This window comes from Streptopelia decaocto (assembly GCF_964273445.1).
Source record: "Streptopelia decaocto genome assembly, chromosome: 4".
NCBI lineage: Eukaryota > Metazoa > Chordata > Aves > Columbiformes > Columbidae > Streptopelia > Streptopelia decaocto.
In genome coordinates this window covers 30,464,625-30,487,656 of record NC_138658.1, presented here as the reverse complement: position 1 = coordinate 30,487,656, position 23,032 = coordinate 30,464,625, and the positions used below count along the sequence as shown (strand labels likewise).

The 23,032-nt window shown below is 42.9% G+C and overlaps 1 protein-coding gene across 8 annotated transcripts in view; it reads right to left on the bottom strand.

Moving 5' to 3' along the window:
* The window catches only part of FAM13A (family with sequence similarity 13 member A), a 133,310-nt gene extending 114,764 nt beyond the window's left edge, over positions 1–18,546 (bottom strand). For all 8 annotated transcript variants that reach the window (XM_082050175.1, XM_082050179.1, XM_082050177.1 and 5 more), the window contains exons 1-4: positions 18,482–18,546; positions 15,673–15,862; positions 12,651–12,860; positions 1,592–1,772 (exon numbers count right to left, since the gene is read on the bottom strand). In XM_082050175.1, the coding sequence (XP_081906301.1) occupies positions 1,592–1,772; positions 12,651–12,860; positions 15,673–15,862; positions 18,482–18,508 (608 nt within the window). In that variant the 5' untranslated portion in view covers positions 18,509–18,546. The remainder of the gene's footprint in view (positions 1–1,591; positions 1,773–12,650; positions 12,861–15,672; positions 15,863–18,481) is intronic.
* Between the last annotated feature and the right edge of the window lie 4,486 nt (positions 18,547–23,032).

Genomic DNA, 23,032 nt, shown 5'->3' with positions numbered 1-23,032 from the left:
TTTGGGGTGTATCTCCCTGGGGCCTTTCTGACTGTCACTCCAGGGAGTTATTCAACCAGTTAATCTCTTTCTCACACTCCCTGATGGTCCTCAGTCTCTTGACTTCCTCCTTAAGTTCCATCACCACACTGAGCAGATCTTCCACGTGCTCATACCTCACACAGGTGGAATGCTGGTCTCCCTTCCCTGGCAGCAGCAGGCTCTGGCACTCCCTGCAGCCGGAGACCTGAACAGCCATGGTTCAGGGCAGGTGTTCCATCTGGGTCCCCACAGTCTTTTTGGGGCAAGCTCTCTGTCTGGAGAACACCATGGTGAGCAGCAGTCTGGGACACTGGCAGTAGTTGAGATGGTCTAACAAACAAGGAGTGACAATCTCTGCACCCTACTGCACAAGCTACCACACCCACTGCTGCAGCACAGTGTGGGTGGTACTCACCCGCTTCACACACAGGTCGTACCTCCCAGCGCCTGGTGGGCAGCGACTCAGTAATATTCAAGAGAGAAATTTATTTTAAAAGATCAATACAAATCTGACATTTGCTGTAAGGAACCCACTGTCTCTTTTTCCTGATACCACATATCTTTCAAGACTGATGACTGAACTGAAGTCCCCACCTGCCTCCCGTGTCTTAGATCTCAGATTCCAGCTAGTGAGTGTATTACAGACAAGACGGGGTGTAGATGTTAACGGTGCACTGCATCACAGTAGTGCGTAGGAGTCCTTTTCCCCCAGGTATCCTTTTTGAAAGCCTTCTGAAGAGAAGCATCCATATTGTCAGATGGCAAAGGAAGAAAGCTGTATGAGCACAAGTCTCCTTGCACTTACACAGTCTGAAGGCCTGTCATTGTTATATTCCTGCTTTGCTGTTGACACAGAATAGAAAACTGACCAAATGTTTAGCAAAACAGCAAGAGGAGATGGGAGAGCAACTCAACTCCATTCAGCTCAAACAACAGCTTTAGCACTAATTAATCACAAAGCCCCACCTCTTGCCTCTGTTTGATTACCCTGACAAATTAGAGTTCAGGAAAGACATTGAAGTGCTGGAGCGAGTCCAGAGAAGAGCAACAAGACTGGTGAAGGGACTTGAGCATAAGACCTATGGGGAGAGGCTGAGGGAGCTGGGGTTGTTTAGTCTAGAGAAGAGGAGGCTTAGAGGTGACGTCATCACTCTCTATAACTACCTGAAGGGAAGTTATAGCCAGGTGGGGATTGGTCTCTTCTCCCAGGCAGTCAGCAACAGGACAAGGGGGCATGGGCTTAAACTCTGCCAGGGGAAATTTAGGCTGGATATTAGAAAGAAATTCTTTACAGAGAGAGTGGTCAGGTATTGGAATGGCCTGCCCAGGGAGGTGGTGGACTCGCCGTCCCTGAAGGTTTTTAAACTGAGATTGGACATGGCACTTAGTGCCATGATCTAATAAACGGACTAGAGTTGGACCAAGGGTTGGACTCGATGATCTCTGAGGTCTTTTCCAACCCAGTCGATTCTGTGATTCTGTGATTCTGTGATTCTGAACTACATTTCTGGCCATCTGCTCTGTTACACTCTCCATCAACATATGGGGAAAAGTGAAAACCCGTACTTACTGAAAGCAGTTTGGTCCAAACACAGTGGCAAGATTGCAAAGGTTCATCCTGTTCTCTACATGATGTTCAGCAACCTTTATCAGGAACTGGCACAGATACTTCAGCAGGCAGTAATGAGCATCAGGCAGTTCTTTAAGGAGTTCTTTCAAGTTACTGTCCTTCTGCATGTCATTTCTAGTGTCTAAGAAAAACAAGAGAAGAAAAACATACGTATATGGTTTTCTACATTGCTGCCAATTTACTTATTATGGGTGAGAGCAAGTAGCGGGATCTATAATTTAGTCTTATATCTGTTCAGAGACACAGAATCCTCCAAACCCCTCAAAATTGTCTTCATCTTTCCCCTGAGGTTCATCTTCACCAACACTGGCACTGTTTCATGTTCACCTTTATGTTGTAACTGTTTTCCTGAGCAGAATCAGCAGTACTCATAGCTAACAGCATTGGAGCATGTTTATTCCCACCAAGTAGAGAGCTGGATCTGCTTTAACTCCAGCTTTACGCAAACTCCTGCTTCTGAATGTTTTCTCTGCTTCCTAAACCCCATCTCATACTCTGTTTTAGTTGCCCCTCCCATTAAAACCTTCAAAAAGAACAAAAACAAGAAGGCAAGAACAGTAAAACAAGCAGGCTCCTGAAATGCAGGTGGTGTTAGAATACAGTACTTTCTATGAGTACATTTTATGAAAAGCTCAATTTTGAAACTTCTGTCATAGTGACAACTCAGTACTAAGTCTTAGGTGAGGCATACTGCTTATTGAAAAAAGGCTGTTCAGAGCAGTATTGCACACCATAATGAGCCAAAACTTGAGCTAATGTTAGAGAGTAGCCTTGTTATACTGTACAATCTTCTAGAACTTAACTATGGATAAAAGTTTCACATACTGAACTGAGTAATATTAAAGTATCACACACAGTATCACAGTATGTCTGGGATTGGAAGGGACCTCAGAAGATCATCTAGTCCAATCCCCCTGCCAGAGCAGGAACGCCTAGAGGAGGTCACACAGGAACATGTCCAGGTGGGTCTTAAATGTCTCCAGAGAAGGAGACTCCACAATCTCCCTGGGCAGCCTGTTCCAGTGCTCCATCACCCTCACTGAGAAGTTTCTTCTCAAATTTAAGTGGAACCTCTTGTGTTCCAGCTTGATTCCATTACCACTTGTCCTATCATTGTTTGCCACCGAGAAGAGCCTAGCTCCATCCTCTTGGCACTCACCTTTTATATACTTATAGACATTAATAAGGTCCCCCCTTAGTCTCCTCTTCTCCAAACTAAAGAGACCCAGCTCCCTCAGCCTTTCTTCATAAGGGAGATGCTCCACTCCCTTAATCATCTTTGTTGCCCTATGCCAGACTCTCTCCAGTAGTTCCCTGTCCTTCTTGAACTGAGGGGCCCAGAACTGGACACAGTACTCCAGATGGGGTCTCCCCAGGGCGGAGTAGAGGGGAAGGAGGACCTCTCTCGATCTACTAACCACCCCCCTTGTAATACACCCCAGGATGCCATTGGCCTTCCTGGCCACAAGGGCACAGTGCTGGCTCATGGTCACCCTGTTGTCCACCAGGACCACCAGGTCCCTTTCCCCTACACTGCTTTCTAATAGGTCATTCCCCAGCCTATACTGGAACCTGGGGTTGTTCCTGTCCAGATGCAGGACTCTATACTTTCCCTTGTTAAATTTCATCAGGTTATTCCCCGCCCAACTCTCCAGCCTGTCCAGATCCCGCTGGATGGCAGCACAGCCTTCTGGTGTGTCAGCCACTCCTCCCAGCTTAGTGTCATCAGCAAACTTGCTGATAGTACACTCAATTCCCTCGTCTAAATTGTTAAGGAATATATTGAATAATATTGGCCCCAGTACTGACCCCTGAGGCACTCCACTAGATACTGGCCTCCAACTACACTCCGTACCATTGACTACCACTCTCTGGCTTCTCTCCTTAAGCCAGTTTGCAACCCACCTCACTACTCTATTGTCCAGACCACACCTCCTCAACTTAGCAACTAGGATGCTATGGGAGACTGTTAAACGCTTTACTGAAGTCAAGGTAGACCACATCCACCGCTCTGCCATCATCCATCCACCTTGTTACATTCTCATAAAAGGCTATGAGCTTAGTAAAGCCATGCTGACTGCCCCTAACAACCCTCTTATCCTTGATATGCCTTGAGATGGCACCAAGGACAAACTGTTCCATTACTTTCCCAGGGACGGAGGTGAGGGTGACTGGTCTATAATTACCCGGGTCCTCCTTCTTGCCCTTTTTGAAGACTGGAGTGATAGTTGCTTTCCTCCAATCCTCGGGCACCTCTCCCGTTTCCCAAGACTTGGCAAAGATGATGGAGAGCGGTCTAGCAATGACTTCAGCCAGCTGCCTCAGCACCCGCGGGTGCATCTCATCTGGAACCATGGATTTATGGATCTCCAGATCACCAGGCTTTTGTTGGTTTGCGTTTCTGTTTGTTTGTTTGTTTTTGTTTTAATTTTAAGCAAAAGTTGCATGAACTTCACAGATATTGAGTTTATACAGATCCAGGCAGTGAATACAGGCTTGGCCTTACAACTTCTACTTAATTGTGTTCCGTTTCTGGAATTGAACTCCAAACCTTCAAAATTCTTTACTCCCCTCCTCCACCCCCAAAACACTTTCCAAAAAGTAATTTGTACCCACCAAAATCTTGGTTTTACATGTTAATAAAAGCAAAGTTTCGAAAACAATTTAGTGTTTCCTTCCCTTTATGGCAAAACAGGATGCCTTAATGCTTGGAATTATTCATTTCTATTCTCCACCAAAATGAAATTTCACTGAAACTCTCACATATGCAGAGTTCTTGGTGTTTTGTGCAACAGCATTTTCAGACAGAGTACCTCAGCCCTGAAGGTCTTCCTCAGCGATCTAATTACAATCAGTGTCCATTAACATGAAGGAAGCTGTGCATTTCTAGTACTTTTTTCTTTGTTTATCAGCCTTATAGGTTGATGGTGTTAATGTTATGAGATTGTTGTTGGGTAATTGCTTTTTCCCTAGAGATGTATATCAAGGTTTAAAAACAGTTCTAGTAGCTGGAAGAATGTCTTTATTCCACACAGAAGAGTGAGCTCGCACTAAATGCAAACCCCCTGTGTTCTCTGTAACAGATTGCCTTGTCCCAAAGTAGCAGCTGGCTTACCATGGGAATACAGACATCCTCCCCACGCGTAGGGTAACAAGGGTTTTTTTTCATTCAGAGGACATTATGGTCCTTAGCAAGGAGATTCACCCAGTGTTCAATCAAAACCAAACTTTGCTCAGACTGCAAGATTTGTATTTAGTCGAGAACATGTAATAAGACAGGCTGCATCTGAAATGGTTCCACAACTACTTGCTGTCTCTGCTGTGTGTCCCGCTGCCGGCACGCGGGAGAGAAGATGGGCAGGAAAATATCCATGTCTTGTGTTGCAGAACAAAGAACACTTTACATTTCCCCAACATTTTTGTGAGAGAGGGAAAAGGGAGGGAGGAAAAAGGAAAAGCTTTGAACACAGTGCAAGGTATGTATAAATGCTTCAGAATTTTCATCTTTGTTTTTACTTTTCATTTCTCAGAAATATTCCAGGGCTGGATTGCACAGTATCCCAGGGGCAGAGAGCTCTGAAAAGTGGCTAGTTGTGTAAATTATCAGTCTGTACAAAAATATCTGAAAGTGACTCCTGAGAACAGAACCATAATGTCACAATATGATTTCTATTTTACAATCAGACATTTTTGTGGCTAATAAACAGGATTTATCCCACATACACACTAAACTAATTTGCTTGCCAAACTGTATGTACTTGCAACTTCATACAGTTGAACTTGCGGGATTTCATCTGCTTCCAAGCTTAGGTTTCCTGCCTCACATGACAGGCACGATACAGCACATGACAAGAGAAGCCTTTTAGTTTTATACTCATCTGTTTGGGTACCACAGACTTAATATGAATTCTTCCATGACAGCAGGGCAAAGTTTAAAGTGCCAGTCAAATTACAAGACCAAACATTTCAACCAATTCTTTAATTATAACCTTTTCTTCTACAGCTTAGAAATTAGTTCCTTCAGAAAAGTCAAATATCAAATATGCATGAAGCAAATGAACAAAAACCTTATTTGCCTACTTATTTCAAGTATTTCTTTCAACATTTTTTTAGAGCTATGTAAAATAAGAACTACCATGCCTTCACTACTATGAATCGGCTTGCTAACAGCAAGAAATTTTTTTTTTTTTTTTTTTTTAATTTCTGCAGCAAAACTTCAGGATGCCTCTGAGGGCTAGAAAAAATGGAATAACAATAAGGAATTTAATTGGTTTTGTATTTGCACTGATCAAAGTGGACTGGACAGTCTCTGACTGGATTACTAACTATCTTTTCATAAAGCTTAAAGAAAAAACACAACTAGGCAGAACATTAAAATTCACTTCCTCACATAATTCTCTTTAGACAACAAAAGAACTAGCACACAGTGTTTTCTACTATAAATTGCCTGCAGTTTTGATAAGGAAAGCCAAAGCCATCTCTCAGAAAAACACCATCACCCCACCACCTAACAAGGGATTGCCCTTGAGAACTAACTGCCTCTCTGAGTCTCCCAGTGGGGCTTTGGATTGAAAGGTACTTTTCCATTTACCGAAGGATTTTCCTTCCCTTCCAAACTAGAAAGATGTTAATAACTGCCACAAATCACTCTGAACACAGGTTTACAGTCTGACAACAAACAAAGCTATTGGCCTCGTGGCATTAGTTCCATTTAGTGGGTAGGACATCCCTGTTCATTAACTGTGATATATTATGTGCTGCAGATCAACATCAGAGATGCTTATTGCTGGGCACGACCAAATCTTTGTTCATTTGCGTACTTCCAAGAACAGAGACAGATATCAGATCATAAGATCTTGAGAAATTAACCCTAATTGAAGGACACAAAGACACTGAACAACATGAGGCAGCAAACCCCATTTACTGAGCCAGGAAATTCCTTGTCTTGTGAAATGGGAGAAACAAAATATGGCTCTTCTCTCTCGCCTCCTTTTCCAGTGAAAAAACAAGGGAAGGAACTCAAGCCTTTCTCCCAGTATGATCCAAAAATCAAAACCAATTTGCTAATTCTCCTGCTGCTGACACTTACTTAATAGATTTTAGCTTTATTTTTTAAAACTACTATTACAATTTGTGGTGAATTTGGAGAGTGATATGCAGGCACAGTATTCCATGCACTTTGTATATTCTTCAGGACAAGTGCACCTCTGGTATCCATGATAATATTACTTCAAATAAAACAGCTTTTCAACTTACTAGAGAGCAAAATAGTCTTGACTCATGACAACCAATTACTTGGAGCATTCCTTCTCATTTTGTCCACCTGCTAGACAAATTTTCAATTTGCTTCAAAGTCAATAACTAAGGTTTACTCAGCTGATGCTGACCATCAGAGAAACATTGGAGCACCAGGGCTGTTTATGTGACCATGCAGACAAGCATCAAATGTACTACGGCCCTAAGCTTATAGAATCATAGAATCATTTTGGTTGGAAGAGGCCCTCAAGTCCAACCATAACCTAACTCTAGCACTAAACCATGTCCCTAAGAGCTTCCTCTATGCACCTTTTAAACCTCTCCAGGGATGGTGACTCCACCACTTCCCTGGGCAGCCTGTTCCAATGCCTGACAACCCTTTCTGTGAAGAAACGCTTCCTAATATCCAATCTAAACCTCCCTTGGTGCGACTTGGTGCCATTTACGTACATGCCTAATTTTGTGCAGTACAAGCTGTCCTGCAGAAGTCAAGACTACCAAGTGCAGTCTGTCTTATCCAGTCAGATTAAACAACGTGGTATGAAGCTAAGCACATGCTTCAGAGACTGCAGCATTCTGAGATGAGACAAATGAGCTTTTCAATAATGGAAACAGCAGTGACAGATTTTCAAAGGCAATTCAGGAACTTCTATTCAAGGCATATTTTCAGATATGCCCAGCTATGAACACACTCCTGATTTTCCAGAACAGCACATGAAACTCTTTTGAAAATTTTGCTCAATACCACCGAGAGAAGGAGAACGGAATAAAAGAAGAATGAAGGCTACAGGGAAGGTGCTCTCAAGGCAGAGTCAAAGGCATTCACTTTCTTATTTTGGGAGCCTGCCAGAAGCCATGTGAAACAGATGGCACCCCAGCAGAGGCCTGCAAGAGAAACCTAGCTGGATGAGCAGCCAGGAAGAGCTTGAAACCAGGCATGAGATAGTGGTTTCTGAGCTGAGGAAGGGAACAAAACCAGCAGCGTCAGGCCACGTCTAAGCTTAACAGTCAATGGACACAAAACACAGAGTGACACAAGAGGAGGGCCAAGGAAGCCAGCAAGGGCAGTGTGGCACCTCAGAACTGAGCTAGAGACTCGCTACTGAGGGACAAGTGAAGCAGGCAACTGGAAAGGACAGGCAGTCTCCCTAAAAATGTTAATTAACTAGAAACAGGAGCCTCAACAGTGTAGGAGGCACAGATGCATTTGCAAGGGTGTTTTCAGTCTTATTTAATTTCAGTATACACCCACAGATCACAACACGAAGGACATATTTTCCAATGGTTCATCCTATTCATGAACATATTGAGTTTCTTTGACGTGCTACAGACACGATCTAATTCCCCAATCCCTCCCACTTCATGCCACTCCTTCCCCCTGCAAAGCATGCTGCCTGAACATCAACTAAAGGTATGGAGGCCTGCAGACAGGTGTAATTCCTTTACTCATATCTCAAATAGTCTGACCCAAACCAACTCCAGCCCGGAAGCACCGAAACCGTATCAGCACGGTGTCATGCCCTAGGTAATCATCTCTGCTGTGAGGTGAAGAAGAGAGTCTAAAGCTCAGTGCCATGCTACCACGTCTGCATATCTTCCAGCCGCCTTGCATACTAAAAGCATGGAGAGCAGATAGAAAAGCTGGCATCTGTCTGTGGCTATCAATGTGTCCTAGGAAGTCAATCTTCAGCACACAGGCAGCAGGTTGTATGCTGCAATTGCACTGTGCCCACTGGGCTGTTGGAAGAATCAAAGCATTTCTTTCCGCCTCCACAATCTATGGGAAGCAGGACTCCAGCCCCTCTCCACCAATAAGCAATCTGCTTCAGACACGATCCTCCCCTACAGGGGGAAAAAAAAAAAAAGAAAAAAACCCACCACTTTGTTAGCATCAGCAGCAGAAACACTGGAAGCCCTCATAGTAAGAAGGTTCTCATTAAAATCCAACTTGACACCCCTCGCTCTGCATCATTATGGCACTTTGCAGTACTGTATTTATGCTTCACTCCGACATACTGGGAGCAGAGCACTCTCACTTCTTTTGCAGCTCTGCTTAGTGTCATCATCTGCATAAGAAATCCAGTTCCAAGAGTTTTTACGGCATAACAAACACCTTCTGCATGTGGAAAACTTAAGTTATTTCTCTAGTTTTGAACTAGTCCCGATAACAGCAAAATGATAATAAAAGCCAAAGGAAAAGGTTAAAATCATGTCACAAGAGCCTAGAGAACCACAGACATCTAGTGAATATTACTTGCTGCAGTTACTGTGGTTAAAGGGTCAGCTCTCATCTATTCATTTTCACACTCATTTTTTCATTTTCACAGTCACTGTGCAGGTTGAAATTTGACCTCTAAAATCCTCCAACACAAACTATATTTTTGGCTTTGCTTGTTCATGTAACTCAAACAGCTGCTGGCTACCAAGCATTCCTAAAAACGACCTGTTGATCCAGAAGAGATCTGCTGCTTCTTTTATACCACCTCCCATCCCTCTCCCTGAAACTAGCAGAGCTGTTCATGGGCACTAAACAAAATCTTGCCAGTCATGGCTGGCTGTAAGCAGGAGGAAGTATGCGAGATAAAACTCACATCTAGCTGCTGCCCACCAAAAAATATAAATTCTCTAAGATGGAGCAATGTCAAAAAGCCAGATTGATCAAATAGCATTCAACTTAATTAGACTGAGTGCCAAAGGAAGACAGGAGCCCACATTTCACTGTATCCCTGCTGGAGGAGGGACAATGACAAAAAAGAAATTCACAAAAGAGCAAAGCTTCCTGTATGCTAAAAAAGAAAAGTGTAACAGCAACCTGTCTTGCTGAAAGCAAGTGACCTGTGAAAGGGGATAAGAGCTGTGCATACAGTTCCTAGTATGTACAAATGTCTTAAGAGTCAGTGATCACAATATTAAAGATAAGGAACAAAAAGCCAGAGGAATAAATAAACTCAAGCAGGGATTGCTGTATGGGAGCTGCTGATTTCTTCCACCTGAGGTTTCTGAAAGGAACTTTCACCACTCTGTAAGGAGAGTCCATTTTGCATGGGCAGGCGCAGCTCTGCTCTGCAGCGAAGCCTCAGTCACAAAGAGACTGTGATGGACATTTTTTACTCTGGAACTCCCTGCAAGGAGCAGCATTATTTGTCAGGAGGTCTGAGGAGACTGGCCAACACAAAGATCACTATCAGTGTGTCCCTGGCCTGCACTTGCTACACACATCTCCCATCAACATCATTTACAGAAAGAGGCCCTTCTCAGCTCCCACTTCCACTGCCCTTCTCCAAGGGCAGAGAGAGAACATCAGGACACACCAAACAGCCTTTAGGTTACGCTATGTGATGTTTTCTAGAGCCGAATAGTCTTGGCATTAAGCTGAATATTTATATAAACAGCAATGTGTCAGGATTTGGAGGCAGTATGCAGAGTTCCACTTCACACAACACTGCACAGGCTGCAGACAGCATGCCAAACCTGCTGTGTGGACTTCTGAACTACAGATGGGTCAGGTTCTCTCTTTTTCATAAAAGGGCTGATTATTCACTCTTTGGTTTGGTAACAAAGAATATAGACAGGATTAAAAAGGGTTACAGTTACAGGTAAAATTTGTAATTTTCAATCCAGCTATTTTTAACCAGAGGAATCACTCCCCAACAATTTTTATAGGAAGTGAAGTAATTGTGTGTTATTCTCAGGCCAAGATCTCAGCTGGCTTGAAAAAAATGCCAATACCAATCCCCGAAAATATTCCAAAGGAACTCTAACATAATCCCCCCAAAAATTTCCTATGCAAAGCTTCAACAGGAGGGAATACAGAGGCTGTAACAGAGCTTGAAATTGCCTTCACTGTAGATGTACAGTGAAGTGGCCCCAGATTAAAAGTTATTTTCTAATAACCTGTTGGCTCAGAAACAGCTTGACCTACTTTCTTCATGGTTTGCAAAAAGAACACCCATGCACGCACCCTCTGGGTACCATTTTGCAACTAATACCGTTGTACATACTTCGATAAGTGAACAGATAACTCCTCCAGTCCTGCATAACTGGTCGATCATTTAACTGTAAACAAAGGCCCATCTACCACTTAAGCTATTCTAAACCCCATGAAAGTCAGTGCCTTTGACTGCAACTCATTTATGCTGTATTTTCTAGGGAATGAAAAAAACCTCTGTTTTCTTCAAACTTTATAAAAGCTTTCCCCAGCCTTAACAGCCAATCTGGCATTTTTTGAAGAAGAGATTTTTTTTTTTCCTAATCACAGTTATAATGAGACTATAACTGGAGCTTTTTGAGCCAACTTAGCTATGAATACATGTTGCAGTTGGACTGACTTTTGCACAATAAAAAGTTACACCAGTAACTTTTTCTTTTTTTTTAAACAAGAAAACTTGGTTGACAAATCTGTTAAGTGTATCTATCTCATTTCCATAGAAAGTAGTGTGCAGATTTTGCATTTCCTGTGGGAAGCAGAAATGAATGAAACTTTCTACAAACAGCACTGTTCACAAAGTACATCAGTAGCTGCTGGTACAATATACCAATATGACCCTTCTGGGGACAGGGATGCAGAATGGTGAACGTGCAACTTAAAATTCCTACTTAAATGGTGATTTATGAGAAAGAACACCATTAATTACAGCTCATAAATCAGATCTGGTGAAATCTAAGAGACTCAAAAGAAAGCACGGCTATGACCAGAAAAAAGGGACTTTCTGAAACAACATCACCTTCCCACACAACAGTTCCTGAACCCTATCCTTGGGCCCCAGACAACTTTACTAAATGAGGACAAGAGTGTGAGAACTCAGCACTGTCTAGGGATGCACGTCAGGGTACGCATTCCTCCTCTGCATCATGCATCACATATCATGCATCACATGTGCCTGCTTTACTGTAAAGAGCGTATCTCTAGTAACATTCATCCACTCACTTTGTTGCTTCTTAGGAAGAGACCAAGAGGCATCAAGTGCATGCAGCAAGAGAAAAGAACTGCCACTGACTCACACAGTCAAGGAACAGGGCCAGCCACCACCTGTTCCACGGAACACCACCACAGAACATCTGATACATATGAATTAGACTGAGAAATCCCTTGAGAAACAAATGCAAGTTTCAACTTCCTAAAGCAGAAGTGATGTTCTTTCTTATGGTTGATCCACCACTTGAAAGTGGGGGTGGGGAGGGGCGGAAGTCTTCCAGATTGTGTCCTGTGATGGGGAATAAAAGGTAAAGTCTGCCATTACTTGCAAATGGACTCATCTTTTGGTGAGCAATCACATTGCTTAGTGAAAAGTAGAAATTTAGACAACATATACTTTGGGCCCAATGAATATTCAATTTAATTAGCAGATGGAGTTGTTATAACTTTTCAGAATCCATTAGAATGAAATTGCCAGAAATTACTCTAGCAAAACAGAAGCAAACCTGTGTCCTAAAGAGACTGCAGCTATTGTCTACAGGCTTGCTAAAATAAACTAATAATTTCAGTTTATATTCAGTAGATATAACTGGATTAGAAGATCATAGATAGTCCAGACTTTACCAAACACATAAGAAACAATTTTCCATCTCTTGTAATAGAATTGCACATACGTGAGCACTCTGGGTGCAGGTGAGAGCTAAAGTCAAAAGAATACAGAATGAAGTAGGCAACCTAAGAAACGGAGAGCTCTGGTTATACTCACTGCATAACCAGTTATCCAGAAAGAAAGCGCATTGACGGATGAAGATTTTACCTCTCACTTACCCTGGTAAAGCTGAATGAACCTGGGATGTAAGGCAGAGGTGATAATTCCATCTGGTAACTCCCTCAAAAATAATTTCAACAGACTGGCTGCTGAGTACACATCACCATCTTTAACAAGTTCCACCTCTTCTCCACGCTCGTATTGCAGACGCAACTGCTCTACCATTTTCATGCTGCCGTTTACCCTGAAGAGGCCTTCCTGCGTCATACCTGTAATTATATATTGCATGTGAGGTTAATCTGAACTAAGACATCCCAGCGATATGATGAAAAAAATGTTCTAGTGTGAATACTACACTTGTAATAATACAAAGGAGGGTAATTAACACAACAACAACAAATACTATCACCCCCCAGAAACTCCCTCTAGTCAAGTAATTGGATTATGACAATTAACAAATACTAGTGATCAGATCTTGAGGCCTGGGATGCTCTGAGAACCTACAAAACTCAGTGGCATTGCTGTAGCCTCGCTCCATGTAGAAACCAATTGAGACAGCTGCATTTTGCATTGGTATATTTCAACAAGAAAGGATCCAGACTCTACCAAACAGTTCTGTTGTTTCACTTTTGCAAGTAGTCCGTTATCTTGAGTGGTACTCTGCCAAATTCACACATGTGACTACTTCCAGCTTCCTGGTTTAGGGCAACAGCATCTTACCTGTGACCATCATGAAGCAAAAACATCTGAATACATGCTGATTTCAGCAGTAACTCCACAATGAGCACTGCAACTTCACTGTAGCAGAAAATCTAAGTGAGCAAATGTGTATTTTGGACAGCATAAAGCCCAAAGTATTTCACAATGAAAAATAAAGGGTGTCAATCACTTCAGGCCAGACACCCCATACTGTGAAGGAGATTCAGAAAGAAGGTTTCCATGGAAAGAAGACAGATGAATCATACTCTATCAGCTATCTCTTTTTAGACATATGCTGAGCTTCAAAACCTTCAGTAAGTGCCTAAAGCTGAACTCAGTAATTTTTCTCTAGAACACTTTCAGGACAAAAATTCTGCCTAATACTGTGTCAATAGACCTGCTCATTCTTTTTCAGAAGCATAACACGGAAAGGATCAAAATATGCATAGTTTTCATCAGTTCAGAGTAGACATCACTAAATAGCAGTCTGACAGAATGCTTCCAGTCCAAGAAATCAATACTAATGCAGAAGAGTCTGTAGAGCGAAATAATTTATTTTACCAGAAGACAAATTGATCTAGTAAGGGAAAAAAAAATGGACAAGCACTCAAACATTTTACTTGACTAATATAAGCTACTGCTTACAGATCTTGTATTCACAACAAAACACATTGCTATGTGGCATGCTGTGCTGCCATCTTGGGGGCAGCAGCAAACACCACATCTCAATACAAATTTTCACCTCTGCAGTACTAGAGCAAAGGACACAGATCCCAAGCAGATAAAACTTCCTTTCCTCCTCCTCCATCATTTATGGAAATAGAGGCTGGAACATACTGGTAACAGTAATCAGATACTACTAAATTCAGCATAGGAAAACTTGACTTCACCTATAAATGTGAAAATAGACAGCTTAATACAAACTTAGTTCAAAGATGCAGCTGCCCATCAGTCAGCTCAGCTTTTTCAAATGAGTAGTCAGCTCCTCACAAGCTAGAAGAGAGACTCTAAAATGGTCTGGCCTTAAAAAGCCCTAAAATGTCTATTATAGCATCGTTGTAGAATAGGAGTTGTAAGACAACACTGAACAAACAGTAACCATGATTCACAGAACACTGTCTCCAAATGGGTGAATTCATACATGAGCCTCTGTTAAAAATGTCTTCACAGTTAACTTCAGCATTAATTCACCAAACAAACCTTAGGCAAGTACAGGACACCCATTTCAAGAACTTCCCACGTAAGAAGGCACCTTTGAGATCTTGCTTGCACTTTTGAGAAAGAGAACGGATTGTATTTTTATCAGGGCTGGATAATCCCCTTGGCATTCAGAATCCTAGCTAATCGTGCTGCAGAGTAGACGACTTGGCTTGTTTAGTTCATATTTGGGACACAGTCATGTGGGATTCAGATCTTTTTATGGAACACAGAGCAGAGCCCACAACTTGCAGTCAAGTGTTTGTCAGCTTCTGGTTTTGATTAAACCCTAAATGATGCAAAAACTTTTTCCATCCTTGCTCTTTTAGTGTTCTAGCAGACCACTTGTTGAACTAGATCAAGCAAGATGTTGCTATGTAAAGGCAGAATCATGTTTTAAATTTGCACTGGACCTTAATCCAAGCTAACTTTCATGCCATCTATCAGCTTCTAAAGGTCTATTAAGATACAGACATGGAATCTAAGGTTTTGCAACTGGATCATCATTACTGAGTACCTAAAATAAAAACCTTACGGTAAAACCAGATGCATCTTCTCACAAGGCAAAATTACTTCCACAAAATCTTTTTCATTGCTGAACAACTACCACAGAATACATCTGTGCACCAATGGTGCTCTAGATTTCTGTAAAGAAATGGATTTCAGCAACAGGAACTAAAGTTTAATTAAATGAATGCAAAGAGAAGCTAAGAACTGGACAATTGCTTCCTTGAGGGGATTAATAATAACTGGAATCTATCTGAAAACTTGTAAGAGCATGTATTGCTATATAGTTATGTTCTCTGCGGGGTTTATGTATGCACATGAATATACAGATACTTAACATCTTCTCACGGTCAAAAAAGTGTTAAAAACAAATGTTTTGCAACTAGAAAATGATACAAACCTTCACGAATGAAATACATTCAATTTATAAACTGCACAGCTTGTTTATGAGAGTATGCTGCTCCATAACACTGTAGTTTACCTTTATAAACATCCTCTTAAGAAGTAAGTTCAGCATCAACGGAGAAAAAAGAAGCAAACCACATACAGTAATATTCTTTGTCTGTGGTTAGTGTACAACCTTGTTTAGCCCCTGTACCACAAACAAGACAGACCTCTCCCTTTGAAGAATCTTACATAAAAAGTGCTACCAAGCAAAAGTGACTCCAATAAGCTTACCATGCTGGGTAAGGTACTCGACTATATTCCACACAATTATTGGGATGCCATTCTTGCTCAGTCCCTGCCGTTGGAGCTCCAGAAGACTCACACCAAACAACTTTGGACAGGTTGTGTCCTTTTGCTTGTTCAGTGGAAGGGTAGCTATCTTCTTCATGTCTTCCTTCAATCTCGCAGCCGATTTGTTTTGCTTAAAGGAGCAGAGGAAAAAAAGTACATTAGTCACATTTGCTGCAGAAGGTTGCACAGTCACAACATAAGCACCATCCATCAAAACTGGCTTCTACACTCCAGATTAAGTTTTGGTCTTTCTTTATTCTAATCCACAGGAAAATCTTTGTGAAGTAGGAAAATAAAAACGAACAGAGAAAAAGCTAGAATAGTAACTAACAGAAAAAGAATGTAAATAGTCTGTAGTTAAGGTAAGGGAGAAAGATGCACTTGTGAAAGCAAACTTGTTACTAGTGTGACAAGTAATTGAGAATCACAGGAGACTGCTGTTTTAACCCATGCAGTTCACACGGGTTACAAAAGCAACTGGACAAACATGAACATGAAAAATCCCAACAGACCACTGTTAGTCCAGGTTGTCTCCAGGATGCCTGTCAGAGTCTGGGAGAGTACTCTGGGGAAGGTTCACTGCACCTTTCTTCCAGATGCTGTCCCCTAGGGATTCATTTTGGCCACTGTAAGGTGAGATGGACCCTTATGAAAGATTTTATGTCATGTTTAGTATCTGCTAAGTCTGAAATTCAATTATCACACATCTCAAGGGGAGTGGAAAAAACACTCCAGAACAAACCCTTAAATGCATATATCCCATACATTCTTCCAGAGGCACAACATTCTCACAAGTTTTGCACTGCAGTGACAGAGAAAACACGAGAGCATAGCAAATGAAATGCAAGGGAATAACATAATACAGGATTCATTTATAGGATCAATAATAGGCAGAAACCTAAATCAGCATACAGCGCTATGCATTTGGAAAGACAGCTCAAGGCAGAGCAGCAGCATCACCCACCACAGTTGTGATTTCCATACACACCCAAGCATTATTTCACTGATATGGACAAGCACAGTACAACTCAGCAAACCTCACTCAAAACAAAGAAAAAAAACCAAACAAGTTTTCCTACTGATAAGATCACACTGCAGGAACTGGGGGCCACTGCTACCATGGAGTTCAATCTCTTTGTTTAAGAAGTCCATCACTAGCATGATGCTTAAAAATGAACTTATTCCTACTGTGTTTCACTAACAAATAGGTAGAAGAAACCTCACAGATGCAAAGTATTGTACACTAACACAAAGAAGTGCTCATACTCTTGACTAGGTCTTGGTGCTTGGATGTGTTAAGACAGATTTCAGCACAGCATACATCTTATTTTAAACAAACCCTTGAAATCTCTTTATTTGTGAGATGCTATTTTTACTGCAGTCTGTAAGCAATACAAACATCTGCATTGGTGCTGCTACTAAGTGTGATATAAAATGATCTGGCAGTTCATTTGACTTGCTTTGCTTTGTTTTTCCCACGTTAAACACAACTATTTGGAGCATATGTGTGTTCTGTAGTCCCAGGTCCTTTGTGACACTTACCCGATCTTTATAAAAGATATTGCTTGCACAGATATCATAAATATGTTTTATTATTTAGGAAACAGAATCACAATACATAAATAAAACCATCATTATTGTGGCCACCTTATAAATATTTAAAACAAACAATACAGTATTTGAACTAAAATTTTACAGACTTACAAAAATATCACACCTCTTTTAAAACAAGATGTTCCCATTCAGGATTAAATGAATAATATATGATTTTCACTCCAGGCAGGCACATGCCAAAGCAAAAATCATGTGGCCTGGGTTACATTCAGAAGACAGCAAAAGTCCTTCGAGCAGTTTCTGAGCAGCTGTGATGCTCAGAGAACTTTTCCAATTAAGGCCTCCAATTAGCCTCACAATCTTGCTCAGTTACAGGTTTCCATTTCAGCATTTGAAAACCTGAGTCACAGAACTGGATTTACTTGGGGAAAATCATGATTTAAACTCGTAAGAGAACCAAGAGACATTTCCCATGTTCTCAGGAACAGCCGAGGAAATTTTTGAGCTGGTTTCGGGATCTGGAGAGGATGTGCTAACTAGGAACAAAAAGTTATGCAGAGTTATCCAAAATATACATCTAACCAAAATCAAAATGAAATCACCACCTCAAAAGAGCTCTGAAACAAATAAGTCAATATTATATGAGCTTATAGATTGAAGATCTGCTTTTAAACTGGGAAAATCGTCCAAATATTAACGCAACTGTTACTGATCACCAGACTGGAAAAAGCAACTTAATCGTCTCTGCACGATACCGCCACAAAGTGCCACCCGGACATCATGACTGGAGTTGAGAAAAGCTATTCATATGCCACGGGGACTCACTTTTTCAGCTCATCCAGCAATCTTAACACAGAGAAGCACGTAGCACAGTTGCTCACTAGCCCAAAAATACAGGAAAAAAAAAAAAAAAACCCATAAAAGACTGCTAAGTTCTTTATTAATCTTCACGTTTCCCAAAGGAGAGGCAGCTACCGAGAGGGAGAAGGAGCGCGCTCGGGACACGGAGACGGTACCGGGCCCAGACCAGCCTCTCTGCCCTCGCCCCGCAAGGGAGCCCGGCGGAGGGCGAGCGGCAGGGGGGCGGCAGCCGGGAACAGCCAGCCAGCCACCTCCCGCTCCCCACGGCCCGGCTGCGGTCCATGGCTGCCTCCCCGTCCCCAGCCTCCCGGCCCGGCCGCCAACCCCTACTCACGCGTATGGCCAGCGCCCCGGCCCCCATGCCGGCCGGCTCCCGCAGCCCACCCTGGGCGCCCGCCTTCGCCGGGCCCGGCGGCCCCTCAAGGCGGGAGGCCCGGCCCCCGGGTGCCGCCCGCCCTGCCGGCCCGCCCCCGCGGCCTGCGGGGGGAGCAGCGCCTGCCCGGCGCGCGGGAGCCGGCGGCAGGGCTCGGCGGGAAGGGCTGCCTAGGAGTGCTTTTCCTCACGAAAATTGCGCGGGACATGGTGGATGAGGGGCGGGCCCCGGGCGACTCCCCCTACCCCCAGGGCACCACGGCGACCCCAAACCAGGCAGGCGGCAGCTGCTCCTTGGTGCCGGGCGGGAAGAGGAGACACTGCCCGTGTGAGAGCCAGGGCTCGATCAAAACTGGGCCGCTGCCGAAAATGTCACCACAAAACGCGCTTTCAGCCAAGTTAACATCAGCAGTGCCGCTGCGAAAGTCGTGTCTCTTACCCTCACACGCTTAAAAGATGAGAGAGTGGGCCAGCATGGTGGGGAGTCAAGTCAGGGAGGCAAAACAAACCCCTCTGCCAAGGAGGCCCGGCACGTCTGGGCCCGGCAGAGCATGACATGGTGCAGTATTTGGCCTGAATTTAGAAAGTGTGAAGCAGTGTAAATGTAATTCCCCTGTGATTTTCCATCTAGGGATATGTTGGTGAAACAGGAGGTTAAAACAAAAAAGGGAGGGGGTACCACACACCCTACACAGCAAGTGACTGCCAGCCGTCACATCATGGCAGTGGCAGGAAGAGGAATTCATTCCCTCAGTGCCCTCCTGCTGGTCACAGAAGGCTGGAAGCAGAGTTTGCCCGAGAAAGTTAAAGCAGATTTCAAGACAGCACAGTGGAGTTGTGTTTTGAATGTTTGACCCTTTCCTGTGGAAGAGAAGTACAGATGCGTATTTCTGTATCTACTCAGATGTGAGCGTTGCTCCACAGGGCATTAGGATCGGAGTGGGAGCGGAGGTTTTTGGAAAGTGCCTCTCAGAAATACCTGCCTCTGGTACAGGGACAAAAGAAAGGCTGTCCAGGTAAAGAAAAAAGAAGGAAGAAAAACATTTTATCAAGCTCTCCATCAAAGGGAAAATGTGATCTGCAGATCTGAGGTTTAATTCACATTTTTTATTAGGTACTGCGATCAGAATCTCCTTCATACTCACTTTCTGTTTTCTTCTCTAAGCCAGTCTGAACCCAAAATGACTGCTTTCCCAGCTTGCTAGTTTACAACAGAAAGTTAGACTACGGTATTAGCGTTTCCTTTTAAGTCCACTACAGGACTCTCAGTGTGAGTTGATGTAACATCCTCCTCCTCCTCCATCCTCTTCTTTACTGTAAGTCTCTAACGTGCTTTTCACATAAATCACACACAGCTCTCAGTCGTAATTGCAGCTTCACTGTAAAACCCAATGGCATGCTTCAAACTATCATCTGGGAAGTGAATGATGAGCAACTCCCTGTAGACTTTAGGAGTGAAGAGTTCAGACGTGAATCAACACTGAGCAGCAGCTACAGCATTAAGTCTTTTGTAAATGTATGTTGAGAGGCAGCATGTATATTCTCATTATATAAAAAGCAAGACCAGAAAACAAGCACCAGCAGCAGCAGCCCCAGGGCCAGTACTCTGGCTGGAGTACAGTATTTTTCCACCACAGCTGTTTAATCCAAGTCAGGACAGTCACACTTCTGTTAAGTCACTGGAGTACTTGGGACTGTGACATACTGGTAACTTTTCTTTGGATTAGTAAAGACACTTCTGTATTTGCTTAAAGTCTTAAGAGAGCAGAAGGCTGGCACACTTATCTCCTGTGTGGCAGAAGAATGGAAACTGGATTAAAACTTCCTCAATGTCTTTTTCCCCTCTCTGCCTTTTCCTCATCAGCACCGCAGAGGGCCAGCATACCCTGTGCAGGGTAGAGCAAGATTTACCTGAACTTTTCCTTAATCCCAGCCTAGAGGTAGATTCCTTCCTGCACATTCTAGCTTCCCCACAGAGAGATGTTTCTATATATCCTGATCTTCCTCCTCTCCCTTCACAGAACCAAAATCCCCTTCAGGATGACTGTTTAAAAGAAATGTGTGATGCATGGGAACACCAGTACATACTTCTGGCACCACAGAAATCAACCAAGACATGCTGCTGTAGTCAACCATAGGTTGCACCCTACTCAGGAAACCCGCAATGTTTTCCTGTAAGCAATTCAGAAAAACCCTTAGAACACAAAAAATGAGAAGTAGTCATGCCTGTCACAGAAAAAAAAAAAACAACCTCCAAAAACTCAATGACTGAAAAAGCACACCTCTTTATAAGATCCCCATTATGCTATTTAATGTTCTCTGGTTAAGGTGTTGCATCAAACCACCACATCAGAGTCATACATGCAAGCAGAAACAGCAAGTTCCACCAGGATAATTTGGTGGTTTTCTATGTTGCTCTCAGACACAGTGCTGTCTTTTGCTGTCTCTTCCCTTTTCTACCCCTGAGGAATTTCATGCTGCATGGGCAGTACAACTGCAGGATGAATATTTATGCAACTTTTCATAAATATGTCTAGAGCCACAGGAGCTCAAATCAGAGCAAACATGTTCTGCAAGACTAATGAGAAGTCTATGAGACTCACAACTTGAGTATCACTAGCTTTTATGACATACCATGCCTACCTACCTTTGGTCACACAGTTGTTTTGTATAGTTCTCAGCTACACTATTATCATCTGTGTGCAAGAAATGCTTGATTTTTTTTTTAACATGCCTGTCTTTAAGGTGATCCAACAGAATATATTCTCTGGCTGAGATACACACCTGCATCATCTATTGCCTAACTCCAGGTAACAGCTAAAAGCTAATATCAAAAGTACAGTCTAATAAAATCATGCAATGAATCAAGCAGGGGAAAAAAAAAAATATTCCCCTTCCACTTGTTTGCAAATACAGCATTTAACCTCAGATGTTGAAACAACATTCCCAGAGGGGAAAAACAGCTGTGGTAGCGTTACAAGTTCAAAGGAACTTCCTCACACCACTTCTGTGAATAATCCTGTTATCTCTGCTATGCAATATGTTGCTTTAACCTGACTATTATTCATCATTCCCACTGTGACATCAGAATTCAGCACTCATTTCACAATAGCCTGCATAAAAGCAGGCTGCTGTGAAATAAATGTCTACTGCCAGCTCTGGCATTCCTTGAATGTTACTCTCTCTTTTCCTGCCTAGCCCAAGTAGCCAGGCACAGGACACTTGCTGTGACCTTCCGGGGCACTCATGTCATCTAAACGTTGGACATACTGCAGCGACCAGCACGGTATAAGACCTGACAGCTGTAGGTGAAAGAGACAAATCAAGGAGCATGCAAGAGCAGCTGGAAATTGCCAGACAGGTTTCTCTACTGTTGTGTAACTAACTGGAACTTCTCATCCAAAAAGCAATAACAAGACACTTTTTCATAAAAAAACCCACAAAACAAACCCAACAACAACAACAAAAAAAAACAAACCAAACCAAACCAAACCAAAACCAAAAAACCCACAAACAAACCAGCATGTGATAAAAAGCATGTGATTCACTTTGATCAAGACATCTGTGTGAAGTAATGAAGTATTACTGACCTCGTTCAGTTCAGTAAAATACTAGCTATAAGGACAACGAAACAAGGAAAAACAAATAGCTGAATACAAAATTAATGTATAATTAAGCAGCAAGGTTACCAGCCCACTGAATCAGTCAGATGGAGGCAGTCATACTAATTATTTAAAATAATACCAGGCTTCTTCAGGCTTATCTAATTACGAAGTTAGACATGTCACAGAATCACAGACTGGTTGGGGTTGGAAGGGACCTCTGGAGATCACCTAGTCCAACCCATCTGCTAAAGCAGGTTCACCAGAGCAGATGGCACAGAATGTATCCAGGTGGGTCTTGAATGTCTCCAGAGAAGGAGACTCCACAACCGCGCTCATGGGCAGCCTGTTCCAGTGCTCTGGCACCCTCAAATTAAAGACATTTTTCCTCATATTCAGATGGAACCTCCTATGCTTCAGGCTGTGCCTATTGCCCCTCATCCTGTTGTTGGGCACCACTGAAAGAAGTCTGGTCCCACCCTCTTGATATTCACCCTTGAGATATTTATGAACATTGATAAGATCCCCTCTCAGCCTTCTCCTGGCTGAACAGACCCAGCTCTCTCAGTCTCTCTTCATTAGAAGGGTGCTCTAGGCCCCTTATCTTCATAGCCTACTGCTAGAGTCTCTCCAGCAGTTCCCTGTCCTTCTTAAACTGGGGAGCCCAGAACTGGACACAATATTCCAGATGCAGCCTCACCAGGGCAGAGTAGAGGGAGCAGGAGAAGCTCCCTCGACCTGCTGGTCACACTCTTCCTAATGTACCCCAGGATACCATTGGCCTTCTTGGCCACAAGGGCACAGTGTTGGCTTATGATCAGCCTGTTGTCGACAAGATCTCTCAAGTCTTTCTCTGCAATGGTGCTTTCCATATAAAACTCTTTGACATTTGAGGATTGGGTGATCAAAAT